The sequence below is a fragment of the Quercus lobata genome, chromosome 5, assembly GCF_001633185.2.
Source record: "Quercus lobata isolate SW786 chromosome 5, ValleyOak3.0 Primary Assembly, whole genome shotgun sequence".
Lineage (NCBI taxonomy): Eukaryota > Viridiplantae > Streptophyta > Magnoliopsida > Fagales > Fagaceae > Quercus > Quercus lobata.
This window is the reverse complement of record NC_044908.1, coordinates 88271214-88289950: the sequence shown is the minus strand read 5'-3', so window position 1 is coordinate 88289950 and position 18737 is coordinate 88271214. Positions and strand designations below refer to the sequence as shown.

At 37.1% G+C, this 18737-nt stretch overlaps 1 protein-coding gene and 1 pseudogene across 1 annotated transcript; one reads left to right on the top strand and one right to left on the bottom strand.

Moving 5' to 3' along the window:
• Positions 1–215: 215 nt before the first annotated feature.
• LOC115991420 lies at positions 216–1846 on the bottom strand (annotated as a pseudogene).
• A 2221-nt stretch (positions 1847–4067) lies between these two features.
• Positions 4068–5836, top strand: LOC115991418. The gene is made up of 2 exons (XM_031115112.1): positions 4068–4754; positions 4892–5836. Exons 1-2 carry the CDS (start codon positions 4068–4070, stop codon positions 5834–5836), a joined length of 1632 nt encoding a protein of 543 aa, XP_030970972.1.
• Positions 5837–18737: the final 12901 nt, after the last annotated feature.

Here is an 18737-nt window from a genome sequence, read left to right as displayed (position 1 = left end):
AAAATACATGTTCAGATCAATCCAATAATTTTTCAAGTGTTAACTCTTTGTTCTGTTAAAATAGCTTTTTAGATGAATGAAGCTTACCACTGTAGCAGCCCATTAACTTGACAAAACAGGTACCATTCTTAATTCATTACGATTGAACATGGGTTGCATGAATTATTTCTTGAGCCTCCAGACAGTAGTGTTGCAACCAAAGGATAATTTATAACTTACATTAGGAAGAGGATGATATCCAATATAAGAGTCTCAATATACATGACCATCGGTCCATCAGATTTTAGAGTTGTGTATGCCTCAAGGAGTATTGGAATGCTGCTCTGACTCTTGTTTCCATCTTCATCATCATCATACTCAGATTTTCTAGAAAGCCCCTTCACATCCAAATTCATTTTCCTAGCTTTTCTTCCTCTATTCCCTACAACATTTTTTCGAACACCTCTCTTACTCTTGTTTTCATCTTCGTCCTCATCATACTCATCGTTACTAGCATCCTCAACCTCAGCATCATATGAATCAGACAACGCCCCTTCATATTCTTCCCCACTTTCATCTTCCTCTCCTTTCTCTTTTTCATCAATAACTATCTGCCTTTTCTTTTCATTACTTCCACCCAGCACACTAACCGGTTTACCATCTTCCTTTTCCATGTTCATGAGGTGAATATACCAATTCCTCATTTGCATCCATGGATGATCCTCAACTAGCAAACCCCTCTTGTAACCCTCCTTCAAAACCACAGTGTAGGTTCCAATCTTAGTGGACGTATAAAATATACCCGGATGCTGAAGCAATGCGCTCTTAAACCTCAACTGATGCCCCAAATACTCTCCAAGCTACAGCAAATTATCCCTGAGTCTTCTTTGGCACAAGAATATAAAGCAACTCATGCAAAACTGCAACCGTCCACTTACTCGATTCATCACTATTTGGCAGAAGATGAGAAGCATCTACATATGGAGAAATGTAAGGCAACTTCTGCCACTCATCTTCCCACTTCTTCGACTTCTTATCCATCTCAAAACCTCTCGAGAATTGCATAGGGAATGCAATAGAACCCTTCTTTTCCATAACCGAAACTGCAAGCTCATCACTCCAACAAACCAACTCCAAAACACCATCTTCATCTCTTTTTCCGCCACCTACGACTCGAAAATAGTCAGGGAACTCCAGAACTATGGTTTTTTTCATAATTATGAGGAAGACCCAAATCCCATTTCAAGCAATCAATGATGCTAAGTGGGATTTTATTCGTTTTTGATATCATCAAGAGCTTCAAAAGGCGATCCGTAGTCTGCTTCTTATAAGTATCACTCTGATAAACCAAGCGTTGTTCGGAGTCGAGGTTTAATGCCTCACCAGTGAGGCGGACGTGGGCCAAAACTCTGATTCCACCGGGAAGGAACTCATCGAAAACAAAAGGGTATTTGCGGATGAAATCAATGGAGCGGAATGGGATTTGGAGGGAGTCACGTTTCTGGGTGATGATGGAGATGGGTGCAGACTTTGAGGGCACGGATATGAGCAAATTCTTGAGATTGAGAAGGGGTTTTGAGTGCTTCTCCTTCTCCACTGTTGTTGCGGGCTTCTTCTTCTGTCAATTTTTTTTTTAATATATATATTTCTTCTTGTCTTTTGGGCGAGGAAGGACTTATTTAAAAAATAACTATAAAACTATTCTATATTATAAGTTAGGCAACGTTTCAAACTTATTTCATATCTAATAATTCGAGTCCAATGAACTCGATTTACCCAGAAATTTGATCTGGACAAAGTAGAAAACCGAGTTTATTGAACTCGGTTTCTATACATAGAAATCGAGTTCAATGAACTCGGTTTCCATGTATAGAAACCGAGTTCATTGAACTCGATTTCTATGTCCCATCTCCTCTGACGTTCACGTGTAGTCTGAGCTAGAAATTGAGCCTACTGGACTCGATTTCTATAAATAGTCCCCTGCACTCCACATGTTGCCGTGGGTCCCAGCTGGGACCTATTTTCCCTTTTTGTCCGTCTCACTACACTCTCAGACTCATACACCTCTCAGTTCTTCACTCCAGTTTCTCAGTAAGCTCACTCACACTCATCTCACACAAGCTCACAACATCTTAGTTATACAATTATGATTATTTGCTAGTTTTTTTATTTAAGAAAAATTGACAAAATATTAGGAAAAGTTATGTTTTTTTTTTTTTTTTTTTTTAGTGTAAATATTGTGATTAATCTATTTGTTGTAGTGATTAATTTATTTGGTAGTATATTGTGATTAGTTTTATTTTTTTTGAGAGGGTGATTAGTTTATTTGTTAGTATATTTGTTGTAGTGATTAATTTATTTGTTAGTATCGTGACTAATTTATTTGTTAGATATTGTGATTAGTTTATTTGTTAGTGTATTGTGATTAATGTATTTGTTAGTGATTAATTTATTTGTTAGTATATTGTGATTAGTTTATTTGTTAGTATATTGTGATTATTTGCTAGTTTTTTTTTTTTGAAATTAATATTATGATTTATTATAAAAAGTGTAATCACGTTCATAGTATGACTCATGTTATGTCCAAAAAACTAGTCATATCTTGAAATTGGTTTTGTTCAGTCCTTTTATTTTGATAGCTTGCATTTAATCATGACAAGTGAAGCTATTTGAGTTTTGACATTAGTGCTCAATTGAATGATGAACTTGATTACTTACCGCCAAACTAATGTCTAAATATTTGGACACATTTATATAAGATCATGAATCTACTTAAGAAAAAATATATATAATGGATATTGTGAGGCCCTTGTGGATATGATGGGAACATTTAGTGCTAAATATTGTGATCAATTGTTAGGAATATTTAGTAATTTAGGTCTTTATCATGGATATGAAATGGATTATGAGTTTGATACCTAAGATATTTGTAGTCTTGTTACCATAAATTATTTCAAGATATATTTATTTAAGATTTGTAACAGAGATTTCAAGGTTGGTATATAATATTTTTGTTCATGAGAACTTATTTGAAAAGTCATGCCCCTAGAATGATTTGGAATTTTAAAAGAATATGAAATTGGTAATGACTATTTTTGTATGTGACCTAAGGTGAGTGTATGCAAATTTGGTTGAGATTAGTATTGTTGGCATTTCATACGCAAAGTTTTGTGATTGATGTTGATTGAGCGGTATAAATTTGACACTAACACTATTGCACTTGATGATCTATAGGTTGACAATGATCCATATATATATATACTACAGTGGACCCCTTACCAATGCCAACCCTTATGACGGATTGATGTTTCAAGGTCCGGGTATCCAATGCTACTATATGATGATATGTTGTAAGCTAAAGACTTTGGATGATTTGAAAGTAAAAATTATGGAAGAGTTGCAAGTGAACCCTGCTTTGCATGACATACATATTACTTTCCGTTCTCCACATGAAGTTCTCAATCAATGCATTAATTACAGATATATGGTGATAACAGAGGACAAACATGTGAAATTCATGTTTAGTAAGATGGAAAAATGGGAAAAGGTAGCAGATTTTGAGTTGTACGTCAGTTTGCAGCTGCGTGCAGAAGTCGGCGTAAAGGAAATTGTACAAACAACTACATCTCTACAGTTTGCAGTCCTAGATGATCGATGCATCACATTGTGAGACTATACACCCTCTTTTCAAGAGACGCCAACAACAATTGAGAGTGAACCTGGAAATAGATATGAAGATAAATTTTTGTACACATCGAGGCGAATTCTCTATAGTTCCAGTAGTTGAAGATGAAGATGAAGACTGTATTGGGGAAGATCTTGACGATAGAGATGAGTACGAAGAGAGAATTGAGAGAGACGACTTTGACAGGGGTGTTTATGACCATGAAATTAATCTCATTCCTCATGTTAATGATATGGCTGAATGTGATGAAGATGATGCGGATGCTACTGTTAGAGTTCAGCATGTTACAAATGTGACCCCCGTTTATGAACCTCCTGTCTCATCATTTTATGAAAATACTTGGGAAAATATGGTTGATCCTGAAGTTGCTTAGCAAGCATTTGGTTCTTCTTGGAATGCGGACATGAATTTTACGAAAGGGTTGATTTTTGCGAATAAAGAGGCAATGAAACGTGCACTAATAATTTACGCCACAAAGCATAACAGAAACATTGTGACTAGTAGGTCGACTAGAAGTAGATTGTCTGTGAAATGCGTCAATGAGTCATGCATGTGGTACGTTGGGGCAGTCGAGAAGCCTGAACATGGACTATGGATGGTCACATCTTATAGGGGTCCTCACAATTGTATACCCCTTGCCATGACCCTTGATGGTAGAATGACGGATTGTAATTTTCTTGCAGCAGAATTTGTTCCATTGTTGCAAGAAAAACACACGGCAACAATTTATCATCTCAGAGATTTCATTAAAGGGAAGTATTATGGGCATAAGCTTTCTTACTATAAGATATGGGATGCGAAACAACGAGCTATTGCAAGGATATTCGGGGATTGGGAAGAGTCTTACCAAAAGTTGAGAAAGTTATTATTGGCATACTTGGATCAAGAAACTGGCACCCAGTATTGGTGGCACACCATACCCAGGGACGAGTTCGGTGATACAATATTACGCTATGTATTTTGGGCTTTTGCTCCATGCATTGAAGGATTCAGATATTGTAAGCCAGTGATCAGTATTGATGGGACTCATTTGTATGGTAAATATCGAGGGGTGTTGTTGATTGCAATGGCCACCGATGCCAACAACAAGGTTTTGCCTCTCTTTCCTTTGCCGTTGTGGACAAAGAGTCAGGGCCTAGTTGGAGGTGGTTTTTAGAACGCCTCAGGATCTCACTGGAAGATGTGATAGCAGATAAGGACATTTGCATAATTTCTGACCGACATAAGGGTATTCAAAACACAATTGCAAACTGGCCTAGAGATGATGATGGACGACTACAAGTAGTTCACAGATATTGCCTTCGACATGTTGCTAGCAACTTTAACACGTATTTTCAAGATGCCACTTTAAAGTCATTGGCCTTGAAAGCGGGGTATGCTACTCAGGAAACTAAGTTTGAGTTGTGCATGCAACCTATCAAGGAAGCCGAGATTGAGTCCCTTAGGAAATGGAGAACCGAGTGGCAGGAAAGTGAACCCGACTCATCCATCATGCCATACACATATCTAATGAAAGAGGATCTAGACATGTGGACCCAGCTACATGATGGTGGATACCGTTATGGGGCTATGACAACCAATGTCTCGGAATGCTTCAATGGAGTACTGAAAGGTGCCCGTGGCCTACCCATTGCTGCAATGGTTGAATTCACTAATTGCAAACTTGTTGCATATTTCCATGATGGACACAAAGAAATTACTCATGATTTCTCACAAGGCAAGGTATGGAGTAAATATGCCTTAAAAATCTATGGACAAAACCTACAAAAATCTCTTGGCCACCATATAAATGTGTTTAATTATGTGAATGGTATATATCAAGTAATTACTGCATACAACATCCATAGCTCTAAAGGGGGACACCATAGTCATGAAGTAAACCTAATGGACAAAACATGTCATTGTCGAAAGTGGCAAAATCGAAAGATCCCTTGTTCACATGCAATTAAAGCTCTTCAGCACTTGGGGCAAGATGCGACTACATATATTGACCCATGTTATAGTTTGAACAATGCCATTCGCACCTACTCATTTGCATTTGTGGTGCCAAAGTCAGAGTCATTGTGGAGGGATGTGGACGGTCCAAAGTGGGTGCCTGACCCAAACCTATTGCGGGGCAAAGGTCGACGTGTGGCGTCTAGGATACGGAATGAGATGGATGGGGTCCGGTGAGAACCAGAAAGCCGGAGGCCAGATTCTGACTTGAGGGAGATTCAACAAAAGCAAAGCTGTGAACTATGTCATCAACATGGGCATAACCGTAGAAGATGTCCACTTTCCCGTGGGGATTCGACAAGCAGTAATGATCCAAACTAGGTAAGTGATGCTTTTATATAAAATGCCATGATTGTATCAATTAGCCAAGTTGCGTAGATTAGTACATATGTTTTGGCTTTTGGTATTTAACGACAATATTTGAATTTTTGTCAGGCATGCAGATACTTGATTTTGGAATGGCATTGTAGATGTAAATTGGGTTCTCTTTATTGTGTATTTGAACTTACTATTGGGTTGTATCGGTATTGACCTTTATTTTGTTTATCACTGAATGAACTTGTAATCGAAGTATTCTATATCCAATGTACCTGTTTCTAGATTGTGATATTATGAATGTTCAATTAGTTGTTAATTATTTCCATTCTAGCTAGAGACTAGATAGATGGCAATCCCAAAGAAATGGACATGTACTTTAATACAAGTAGCTTAAGCTTGAAGGTGCCAGAGGGTTCAAAAGAAGTGTTGGTGAAGAACCTTTACTTATCTTGTGATCCTTACATGCGAGGCATTAAGGCCAAAATCCCAGATCGCCTTTTTTATTCCTTTGCTCCCCATTCAGTAAGCTCATGCGCATAGCTCACTGACTCACTGTCTTTCTCTTGCATAACATAGGTATGCCTGGTATGACTGCTTATGCTGGTTTTTATGAACTTTGCTCACCAAAGAAAGGAGAATATGTTTTTGTCTCATCAGCATTTGGTGCAGTTGGCCAACTAGTTGGGCAATTGGCCAAATTGATGCGTTGTTATGTTGTTGGAAGTGCTGGAAGCAAATAAAAGGTACATCAACCTTAATTGGAATCTTCTTTAAAATATTTGAAGAAGAAAAGTACTAGGTATGCATTGTTCTGACAGGTGCTACCAAGAATATCATTTTTATTCAATAATTCAATTAGATATTTGTCACAACAATAAAGTACACATAAGTTGATCTTCTGATTATATCATCACCTTTTACTAACGTCCATTTTGAATGAATTTGAAACAATAGTATATATTTTGTTCTTAATTCGAACTAATTTTGCAGGTTTGATCTTTTTTGTTTTCCTCCTTCAATGAGTTGTTATTTATTTGTCTCTAGTTAGACATTTAAAGTATTTTAACAGAAATTTGCATAATATTCTGAAATCTTATTCAAATTCTCCTAGTCCTCACCCTGTTGTATGATTTTATTATTTGGACCAAAATTTTAAGCTGCTATGCATGCTTAATCTCTGTTTTAAAGCAGGGGATATAGAAACATGCACACACCTTTTAATCATGAAATTACAACACTTGTCCTGCTTTTATCTGAACAAGGTTGATATACTAAAGAGCAAGTTTGGATTCGATGAGGCTTTCAATTATAAGGAAGAGCATGACTTGGATGCAGCTCTAAAAAGGTCGGTGGAAAATTTGCATATAAATAATCTAAAAGAAATTAATGAAGCAAAATTTTTCATTATTAGCTGTGAGCCAAAATTGCACTGCATCCACTAATTTATTCATGGTGACTGCAAATTGCAAAACATTAAAGAATAAACGTTGGTAGAAACTAAAATTATCACACGTAAATATCTCAACAGCAATACCAAGGCCTAATTGTTACTTACAACTACAAGAGCAACTTTTATCAAAAATTGAGAGGCATTGACCTTTTTTTTTTTTTTTTTTTTTTTTTGGTAATGATGTTAGGTGCTTTCCTGAAGGCATTGACAGGGTTTTTTTTTAAAAAAATAACTATAAAATTCAAACTATATCATAGAACAAGGCAACGTTTCAAACTTATTTCATATAAAGAAAATATTATAAAGTGTGACAAAATATAGAGAGCAACCTGTTATATTATAGTGTATATATATATATATATATATAGAGAGAGAGAGAGAGAGAGAGAGATATTTGGGACAATATTTTACAAAATTTTGAAACTCGGGACTAAATTGGAAATGGCATAAACCCCAAGGACCTAATCAGATCATTTTACAAAGGATTGGAGTGTTACCTTTGAAAATTCACGCACCAAATTGGAAAATGGAATAAATTTTAAAAGCCAAAAATGAGTTCAACTAATAGTCTTGACCTTGTCCACATGTTATTAGCTTGTTTCTTTTTAATTTTGAAATACCAGAAAATTTTTCTGTTTGTAATATGGTTAGATTATCTTTGGACAAAAAAAGAAAAAGAAAAAGAAAAGGTATAGGTTGTTGTTAAGGTTACTGTCTGTCATTATACAATCATAGAATTCAACATGCATTCAGTTTGGTTTTTTTAGATTCAAGAACTAAATATTATCTGTGTCAAACATATTTCATTCCATGTATAAATGTAATCTAAATAGTTCCAGGAACCACAACAGCCTAAGGAGGATCTTTAAATACTAAGTTCCTGTTACATATACAAGCCTGCAAAATGACAGGCATATACAAAGCCAAGCCTTCATTTACAAATATGATAAAACTGAGTTTGGAGACATTATTTCACATGTGACCTAAAAAAAGTATATACCAAATTTGTCTATCCCAAGCTACAATGAAAGCTGTTTTTGAATTTATGGCTGCCCTTCGCGTTCAAATGGCCCCAGCTGATCAAACCCTGCCCTCTAGTCTGTTAAAAGGGAATCAAGAGTTAAGAGCATTCATAAAAAGCAAAAAACAATCAAAGAAAGCAAGATAGATATTGTATAACTTAATTACCACACACAGTTGCAACTGTGGTAAATATGCAAGACATAAAACCATCATCAAGTAGGTCCTACAAACAGAACTGTTTCAGGTTTGGAAACTTTTGGAGTGAAGAATGTGCAATGTGCTTATGTACAATTGTACATCGACTCCATAGTGCCAATTTGTTTTGTTAGAGGTATTTTTTGCACTCCATCGGCCACATTTTAGATGCATCACATGCATGGTATAAGATGGACCAAAGGTATCTCATTGTTTGTTAAATTCAAGCATCCTCACCAAAGATTACATTCCTTATCCTTTACTATGAGACCATATACCAAATATAACACGGCTTAAAAAAAAAATTTATAATTTGAGTGAAAACTGCCAAGTATCTCTTATTGACAAAATTGATTCCTGTCCAAGCACATGATATTCACTAAGGCTATTGCTTTTAGCCCTTACTGGAAAGCCTCATGGTAACAAACCCAGATGAATCATAACTAACGATATATACTCAATAAAGTGTGTGAAAATAAATAAAAGAGTAGTGCCAACATTTTCACAACAAAGCCTGGGTGGCAAGTTGTTAAAGGTAAAACAGCTTGCCACCTAGGCTTTGCTGTGAAAATGTTATGCTTGTAGCTTTATTGCAAATAAAATGGAGAGACCAAAATATAAAGTTCTTGGTGATTTTACAAGCCACTAAATCGAGAATATAAAAGCCTGATATATTCAAGATTCCTCAACAAAATTTCTTCTAAAAGCCTGTTTTTTCTCCCCTCTGCTGGATGCTTCTTAAACCTATTAAATCATTAGATACTTCAGGAATTTAGGCTAAGCAATAAAAATAATCAGATTGGTAGCATTCAGAACTAATCTTGTCCGTATAGGCATGTATCTAAATTGACTCTCCTGGTGCAAGACACTAAAGTAATTCATTGAGATTGTGGTGTAACAACTTACTCTTTTAGGGAGCACTGATGTAAGACATTCATAGATCAACACCCTCATCGAGGCCTTTTGACCCAATCATCACATTTGAATCAATTTGCTTGTCAAACTTCTTCTTTCTTCTTGCTTCAAAATCTTGAAATCCTTCCATCTAAAAGCATTTAGGGTTCAGTTGGGTTGAAAATACATATTGGGTTTTTGCTGAAATATAAAATAAATAAATTAATAACACTACATGCGGGGACTATGACATACCTGCTGAAATTGATCCGTTGAAATAGGATTGCCATGCAAGGAGATATTCTGCAGAACGTTGCAGTCTTTCAGCAGATTCAGAGGTATCTGTCCAGAAATAAATACTAAATATTAATACAGGCAAGTCCAGCTATTGCATAAATAGACTAGTACAAAGGGACTCAAAAGAACCCTGACTCTTCCATACTTAAACCACCTTATTCAAAACCCTGACTCTTCCTCGCAGAAACTGTTGTCCACTTCAATGAACTTGGACCCAGCCAAGAGTTGCATCACTAGCCCAGAAGTCACAATAGGTGTTTTCCAAGCTCCATCACAGTCCCACAGATTGATGCAAGAATAACACGCATCACAATAGGTGTATTTCTGCTACCCCAAGAACCCGCATGATACACTTCATTATATATTGATTCTCCTCGGACTCTGGAAATTTGAAGGCATTAAATAGGTTGGTCATCAGCTCAACAAAAAATGGAGCAACGTCATTTGCAGTATACCTAGATCTTCCCCCCTCATCCTTGACTAGCAACAGTTTCTCAATACAACTTGCAGCATAAGAATGAACTAAATTTGATTCCGCAACAAGGAACCAAACCAAATCTTGGAAAATCTGAACTATAACATCCTTTGATATTTGATTCCTGAACATTGTAAAGAATTTCAGTGCACCTGCCTTAAGCATCGGAAACCCATTCACATCCTGACCCTTCAACTCCGGCACAATAACTGAAGCAAAAAATCTCTAAACATCAACAAGATGTGTCGAGACCAAACTACCCCCAGCCTTCTTAGTAGCAAGGGAGACAACTAAGTATATGGCACAGTCCTTATCCTTCCAATTTGTAACTGGGTTTGCAGCAAACGAAGTTAACAAATGCTGAATCTGTGCAGAAACTATCTTGGTGACCTGTTGCTTATAATTGGTCACAATGCCTTTAAGAAGCTCACACACAATTCTCCTCCTAGTATCAAGATCACTACCCTCAATATCCCTCCGAACTAGCCTCAACATAATTCATTTCAAAGAGTTCCTCGTCCTCCTCCCTTAACCTCACATTCGGTGCACACTTGTGCTCATTGTGGTTAAAAACTTAATCACATTCATATAATGTTGTCTCTGCAACTGTTTATATTTTAACTTATACTTGTGCTAAAGAAGGCCCACTATGAAGTTATAATGAATGACAAGGTCCTTTCTCTTATCGAAGAGTCAGAGGCACATTACCAAGAGCTTTAGAAATACCGTCTGGTACATTTGATGTCCTTCCACTTTGGGAAGGCATCAGACGTACCAGACGGTCTTTCTCAAGCTCCTGGTAATGTGCCTCTGCCTCTTCGATAAGAGAAAGGACCTTGTCATTCATTATAACTACATAGTGGGCCTTCTTTAGCACCATATGCATTCTCCAAGTCAATATTAGGTCCCTGGTAACCATGATGCTGAACCTTAATAGACTCCTCTTCACTTGTACTACAGCCATTAGGCTTGCCAGTAGATTTGTTGGGGTAACTAGTTGGCTCTCCATAGGTTTCAAAGCCAGGTGCAGGCACAAAAGAAACACGCCCATTGTATTGCCTCAAATGTAAAATTCGTTGAAGACCCTAAAGAAAAGAAATAATTAGCATCAGTGCCTTGATGCAGAGTACTATCAAAACAGCAACATGTGACTCCAACCCAGCCATTATTCAAATTAGGTGCAACTCAAAGAAATAAGCAAAAAAGATCACATGGAAATCAGCATTGTCAAAGCTGTCACAATGAAGCACATCTCAGCATGGCAGAAACAAGCACAACATCCTTATGAAAATTACTTGGGATCACCTCAAGGCTATGGGTATTCCTAAGGTTTTTGCATTGCAAAGTGTAACAAATATCTCTACTTCTGTTCACCAATGAAACTAAAAGTTAGCAATAACCATTAAGCATTTTATTCAAGGCAAACGAACCTGAATGTATGGAAAATAGATGTCTTTCAGCTTGCATTGGAGTTTAAAAATTTCAAAGCTATTTATTTTTGGCTCAAAAATTTCAACATGTCAAGAAAAAAAAAAAAAAAAAAAAAAAAAAAAAAATGAGGAAGTGTGAGGGGGAAAAATGAGAAAAAGTGGGTCACTTTGGCTCTTGGACTACAGTGTGATGGACAGATTGAGAAGAGAGAAAGAGCAAGAGAAAAAGAAGAGTGACAGGCCACTGGCAACGTGACTGCTTCCGGTGATGATGGTGGTATCCTCCAGTGAGTCCAATACAGTCCAGTATCAAGCGGTATTTAGAGTGGTACATTTTAGAGGTGATTCGGTACCTGTTTACTCGCTGGAATGGAAAATACCAGCCAAACCAGCTGGTACGGTACAGTATCAAATCCCTTGCTCCAAATAGCATAGAAAGCAGCAGAAAAAGCTAGATTATAGATAAGTCTTAATAAGGACCTAGCCTTGGAAAGTTGAACCATCCAGCAAACTAAATGTTGCCAGTCTCTAATTACCAGAGAGATTACAGAAGAGTAAGAATTGCAGTATATCAAGAGCAGCGTGATAAATGGAACTTGATTTAATTCAGGAAAGGTTCTAAACTAGTTATACTAGGGCCAAGGTTAAACCTCAAAACTTCACCCAAATTTAAATCCAATTCAATGGGCTGAGATCAATGAAATTTTTTTATAAGTGAGTATTTGACCCAAGGGCAAGAAAAGGGGTGTGGCCAAGTGGTAAGACAACAGAAAAGGGGATATTTGAACTAGTGATCTCTGCTTCATGAAGCTGATATCAATGACAGCATGTGATTTCCCTTATGAAGAATGGAAGCACTACTTTTCTAAAGAACTTTATATATATATATATATATATATGTAGTTTTCTAAAGAACTTGCAGAATCAAAATTAGGATAGGAGGGGCAATGCTTACCAGTCACACACACACACACAGATATATATTGGTACACCTTGCGATTGATGACAATAGGAAATAAGCACAGACGTTAAAACACATAAAGAACATGGAAGCCAATATTTCTTAGATTGAGCTATACAGTGACTACTGGCACACCAGAATCACCAAACTAGCATTTAAACATGTAAAGCATTTTAAACAATACAGTCACATATGGTAGTTGTAGAAAAAAAATATGAGTAGGGAGCAACTTCAAACTGCTACCAAGCTCAATGTCAAACAAGTATCACAAAAAGCATGCAAGCCAAGCCCAAAATTCTGGACAAACTTTTAAATTTTGAACATAGAGCGGGATGCATCCTACCTGAAGGAGCAGGTATAGGGGCAGAAATTGACTGAGGCACATTTCTCACTGGAGTTGAATCATCCCAAGGCATAGGAGACACATTTAACTTCCCAGGAGCTTTACTTAGTTTTCCCTTATAGCATATTGCCTATTTTGGAACCAATTCCAAACCTGAATTAAAGACTCTACATGAGAAAAAGACTCTAAATGATTCATCATTAGGAAAAAAATTAAATAAACCGTCATACTTGCTTCATTTGAACTGTAATCTTGCCTTCATTTAAATAAACCAAATTAGCAAACTCTGAAATCGTATCATTGTCACTATACCTAGGACAAATAACCATCCGCAAAGTAAACAAAGAAAATAAAATTTTAATTGCATTTCCAAAACTTCCACATTTTCAAAATTACGCTGAGTTCCTCCTCATATCCCCCCAGAAAACCCACATCAGAGAAAAGATGGTAAAAAAAAATAAATAAATAACTTACTCTTTTTCTTTTAAGGTAAAAGCTCACATATATGTATTAACCCCAAGGATAACACATAAATGAGATGAACACAACAGCTGACAATACTGTCTTAAGAACACTCCCTACCTTCGATACAGCAAAGAACATCCAAATTCAAGATGACCTTGAACATATAGGATACAATCATAGTATCATACACTATAAATGTGTTTAGTAAACTAAATTGAGTACCTTGCACATTCCATAATACGCAAGGGCATAGCCCATCCCTGTAGTGGATAACAGATTTGATACATAGTAGGCCCTTCTAACCATTGGTTCCAGGATGACAACCATAGACTAAATCCCAATCCGAGCAAGATCATAAAAAATAAACCCCTCCTTCAACCAGCATTCAATCTAATTTAAGCTTCTAATCCAAACTACAGCCTCAAACCTTACCCTTCCTCCTTGACCCAAGAGAGATAGATAGGTACTATTAAAGAAATGCACGATCCTCTCTTATCAATACTTGTCTACTGGTAGCCAATTTAAAGCTTTAAAGACTAAATCACTAAAACTGGGAAACTGTGCTTGGTCATAAAATCTACAAGTTTCTAAGACATGTAAAGTACAGAGTACACAAATAATGGCAAATAAAAAAATTAAAAAACTGGACCAACCTATCTTAGCCAATGACATAGCAGTACACAACAAAAATAAGAATGAAAAATCAGCTTAAGATGGTGTACAACAACGAAAATGGAAAATAATAGATATTCACCTTTATTATTTTTGTATATGGATTGTTACTAGTAGCACGATGACATTCATCAATTATCATTAAGCATACTGCTTCTGGACTCAAGAATACCTTTCTTAAGACGTCCAAAAATATTTGGGGTGTCATTACTAGTACCTACAAGATAACATAAAGAATTTGCATTAACATAACACTAGCAAAGGTAACTTGTGAATAGAAATTTAAATCTAGGATTTTAGGAAAATTATTTCCATGTAATAAATTAATATAATTATTTCCATATAATTCTTCTAGATATAAGAATTATATTTATTACGTGTTGAACCTTGAGAAGACCTAAAATCCATGCCATTTGGTAGAATCAAGCCCTGCTGCTCTGGACACTGGGATGAGACTCTATTCTAAGCACCACACATCTTTTCATTTTCACCTATAGACTCAAAATGATTATATAAATTACATACAGACAAACTAGCAGTGTTAGTTCCTTAGCTTTGCTGACCCAGATATGAGCTCTCAAACAGCTTCAGAAAATATACTTATAATGGACAAAGCCTAAAGATGGATACTGCAAGAAATCCTACATACAAATGAACTGCTAAATAAACAATTTCTTGCCCTTCACTGGAAAAGCAAAAGCATGCACATATATTTGAAGCTAAATTAAAGTTAATAAAAAGAGAAAAAACAGAGCTCAAATTTTCACAGTTCTAAGATTTGAGATTGAAACTAGAAACAACAAACCATAACTAACCACACATAATGAAACCAGTAGCAACCAGTTGAGAATAGCACCAAAAAACCAAATATATTATGTTTGAAATTATATTATAATTTTATAAATACATAAATTTGCATCATAGCAACCAATCTGCATGATTAATGCATACAACAAAAGTTTAGTCAATCCTCCAATTAAAAAATACAATTTAGAATTCCAAAAAGGAAACTGAAGAAAGGCAGATCAGATCTGATGAAATCCCCTTCAAATTGTAATGTAATCAACCACTTCTGGATTAATTAATCAAATTATACTATTCCTAATAACAGCATAACTAATAACTGGAAAGTAACACAAAGATAAATTGACTATGATGCCAAACATACAAGTCCCTATTACATTAGTAGAATCAGCCATCTATCATAGATTCAAGTACTTGAACTTGCCAATTCTTACCTCCATGGTCATCATAAACAGCAAAGAATGAAGTGGATGGATCAAGATCAGGGAACGCAGCATGCTAACAAAAATAATAATCATATTAACCAACAGGTTAATGGTAAATCTATAAAAAAAAAAAAAAAAAAAAAGAATAAGAATAAGAATAAGAATAAGAATAATAATAATAATAATAATAATAATAAAGTTAAGTCAACAGATAAATCAAATAAGTCCAGGTAATGTGAATATCACAAGTCACAAAGATAAATATTTATTTATGTATTCCTATAAAGCTACCTCATAAATTATCAACAGATATGAAGCAATAACGACAAAACATTACTAGTACCTACATTTAGATGGGGTGCTGATCCTAATGCATTTTACGCTTATGCTGTCTCGTATAGTGTCTGGTATGTGGGGGAGGGGGTACTGCATCTCCTTGGTGAGGCTCCTCGCGTTGCTGCAAAGATGGAGTTACAACCAAACAATGGATTACATGAATTCTAATACCAACCATAACAGCAGTTACTCAATATGCTCCATGCCATTAAATGACTTGTCATACCGTGGGGCCAGCCTTGTGTCCTGCTTTGTGACCACCTGTCCCACAAGGAGGTGCTTTTGTTGTGCGTTTAGGTCGACCTTGTGGGGGTGACTGTAACCCAACTACCTGCTCATTCTCAACATGCACATCTTGCTGTTTTTGCTTGACTCCCAACAACTGAAGATCCTACAATTGCGGGGGAGGATGGTGTAGCAGATGAAATGTGAGTGCGGCCCGTAGTCATGGGATCTGTATGCAGTCCAGAAGTGGGCATGAATGACATGGACTGACTATGGGGTGGTACATGGTCTATATGACCAATGCTGTATGAGGGGGATTGAGTGTGCATGACAGGAGGGGTCTGACTGAAATCATAGCCGAGATCAAAGGATGGTGAGGTAAATGAAAGATGAGCGTGGTCAAAAAATGTATGTGGGGTGTGTGAAGGGATCTCGGGGTGAAAAGATGCATGAGCAATAGGTAGAGGGATCTCTAGGTCAGGAACTGCATGAGCAGTACGTGGAGGGATCTCTGGGACAGGAGATGCATGTGGGGGTGGAGGGAACTCTAGTGCATGTGGGGGTGGAGGGGGACCCGGCCTACTGACAACTTGATGGGGTGCAGCACGCTGACCATGGCTATGGCTGGCACGAGTTGAGCTCATGCTTGATTGTCTAGTATCTTCTGGCGCTTCTTGATTTGCCCCATCGGTCTCTTCCAAGGGAAGTTGGGCAATTATACGGCGAAGGCGTTCCACTACCTTAAGTACAGCTGTAATCTGTTTGTACTCAGGACTACCTACTGCATGACGCATCAACAACTGCTTGTGACTGACAACCTGCAAGTAAATAAATACAATTAGTACATCTAACACTAAAATGGTGATACGCAACAAAATTTGAAAAGAAAGGTCGAAGCAATTACCATAATAAGAAGTGACGTGGAAATGTGGTCGACGAACCTCCAAGTCACCCTATCGTACCAATCGAAGTATGGATGAGTAGGCGACATAGCACCCTCTAGTCGTACTCCATGACATAGAGATTGTGCTCGACTATTCTACACTTGGATATGGCTATAATGTTTGTCCCTCTAGTTCACCGCAATCTTCCCTCTCAGGTCTATGTCATGAAGGGCGTCGTCAGTATCAACATATGAGGGGATTTCTTGTACCATCCCAAACTGACGAAGAACATGGTCCGGTGTATGTTTCTCTACTAGCCATAAACATACAAGCGGCACCCTCGCTGTCCATACGTCCCTTCCTGCGACACAGAACGCAGGCAGGTGAGCTAATTCAGCTTCATATGGTTGCCACACCACCTGAAGTAGCCAAATAAAAGGCAGCACATTATGCAATATTCCATTATTTTTTACTATGAGCTATTTTACAGTTATAAATACAATAGTCATAAACAATAGAAGAAACACAATTTGGGTACCTACTTGGGATGCATAGAATCTAAAAGCTAACGATAATCAACAACAATAAATGATGGGCAATCGTAAATTTAACATTACATACGACTAAGTTTATACCAATAAATGATTATCTAAACATATGATTAGTGGTGGAGCTAGAAATTAATAATACTTGTATTACATCAATCATAACATATGATCTCAATGGTTGTAAAACGATATATAAAAATAATAAAAAATCCTATTAATTTTCAAAATTTGAGAAATATCAAGGTTAAAATTTATTCTCTATGTCTAACAATGTGTCATGTGTTTTAAAATTATAAATCTATTTCCAATAGAGACAATCGGTCAAGGAAGAGACTTACTTAATGGACAGTGGAGAAGGTGCAAATGGTAGGCCATATGCATCATCTGGTGGGAGGTCTTTCCTTGGGCACAAAAAAGGGAATCTGAACCATGCCCAATATTGAACCAGTAGCAAAGCCCTACCAGTCTGACTGGCACCTCTGTCGGTTGCCCTGCATAACTCTCTGTACAACTATGCAAGGCAAGCGCTCCCCCAATTGTATTAAGGTGGATTGAGAAGGTTCCTCAACATCTGCAACCACATTGTATGCACCCTATCGCCAGACTTGTCAGCGAAAATTGTGTCTGCCAGTAGTGCTAGAATATAACACCGTGCATATTGATGCACAACCACCTCTGCTGCACCATCGGGCAACCCTTGGTCAATTTTTTCTAGTAGCTTGTTAATTAGGACCCTTTGTCCTTTAAGCACCACAGCATTAGTAGCAATTCCAAGCAGACTCTGACATTCAGCAGCCCATGTCAAGTCAATTTTTCCAACAATTGCCTCACCATCGATTGGAATCCCCAAAAGAACCTCCACATCTTGTAATGTGATCGTTGTCTCACCATGTGGCAGGTGGAAGGTGTGGCTTTCAGGCCGCCATCGCTCAACGAATGCCATTATCAAGTTATTATCAATCTCTCTACATGGGGTCATGGGGTCTTACACAGCCCCTCCAATCCAACTCTCTTGACAAAGTCAAGGACGCGATCATCCACTACTATCGGGCGTCGTTTTTGCAACTCGTCATTACGACCACGGCATTTCAGTGCCCCCAGATCCGGCACATGATAGAACCATGGTGGTGAGATGCAATATGCCATAAGGGTGTAACCTTTATATAAGGGTGTGCAACAGTCTGCCAATCTAACTTAACCTAACTAATGGGCATGACTATGCATTCAAAGCTAGTAATACCATTGACAAAATTAGAATTTTAGAAATGGAAAGAAAAAAAAATCAACATAATGTAAAAGGATAAGAAGAGAATATTCAATAGGTGGTCGGTTT

What these genes read in the sequence shown, in the direction of transcription:
- LOC115991418 (XM_031115112.1), top strand. Translation starts at nt 4,068, where the DNA reads ATGAATTTTACGAAAGGGTTGATTTTTGCGAATAAAGAGGCAATGAAA. An exon ending in CCACCGATGCCAACAACAAG is followed by an intron (nt 4,755 to 4,891) that starts GTTTTGCCTCTC and finishes GACCGACATAAG; the next exon opens with GGTATTCAAAACACAATTGC.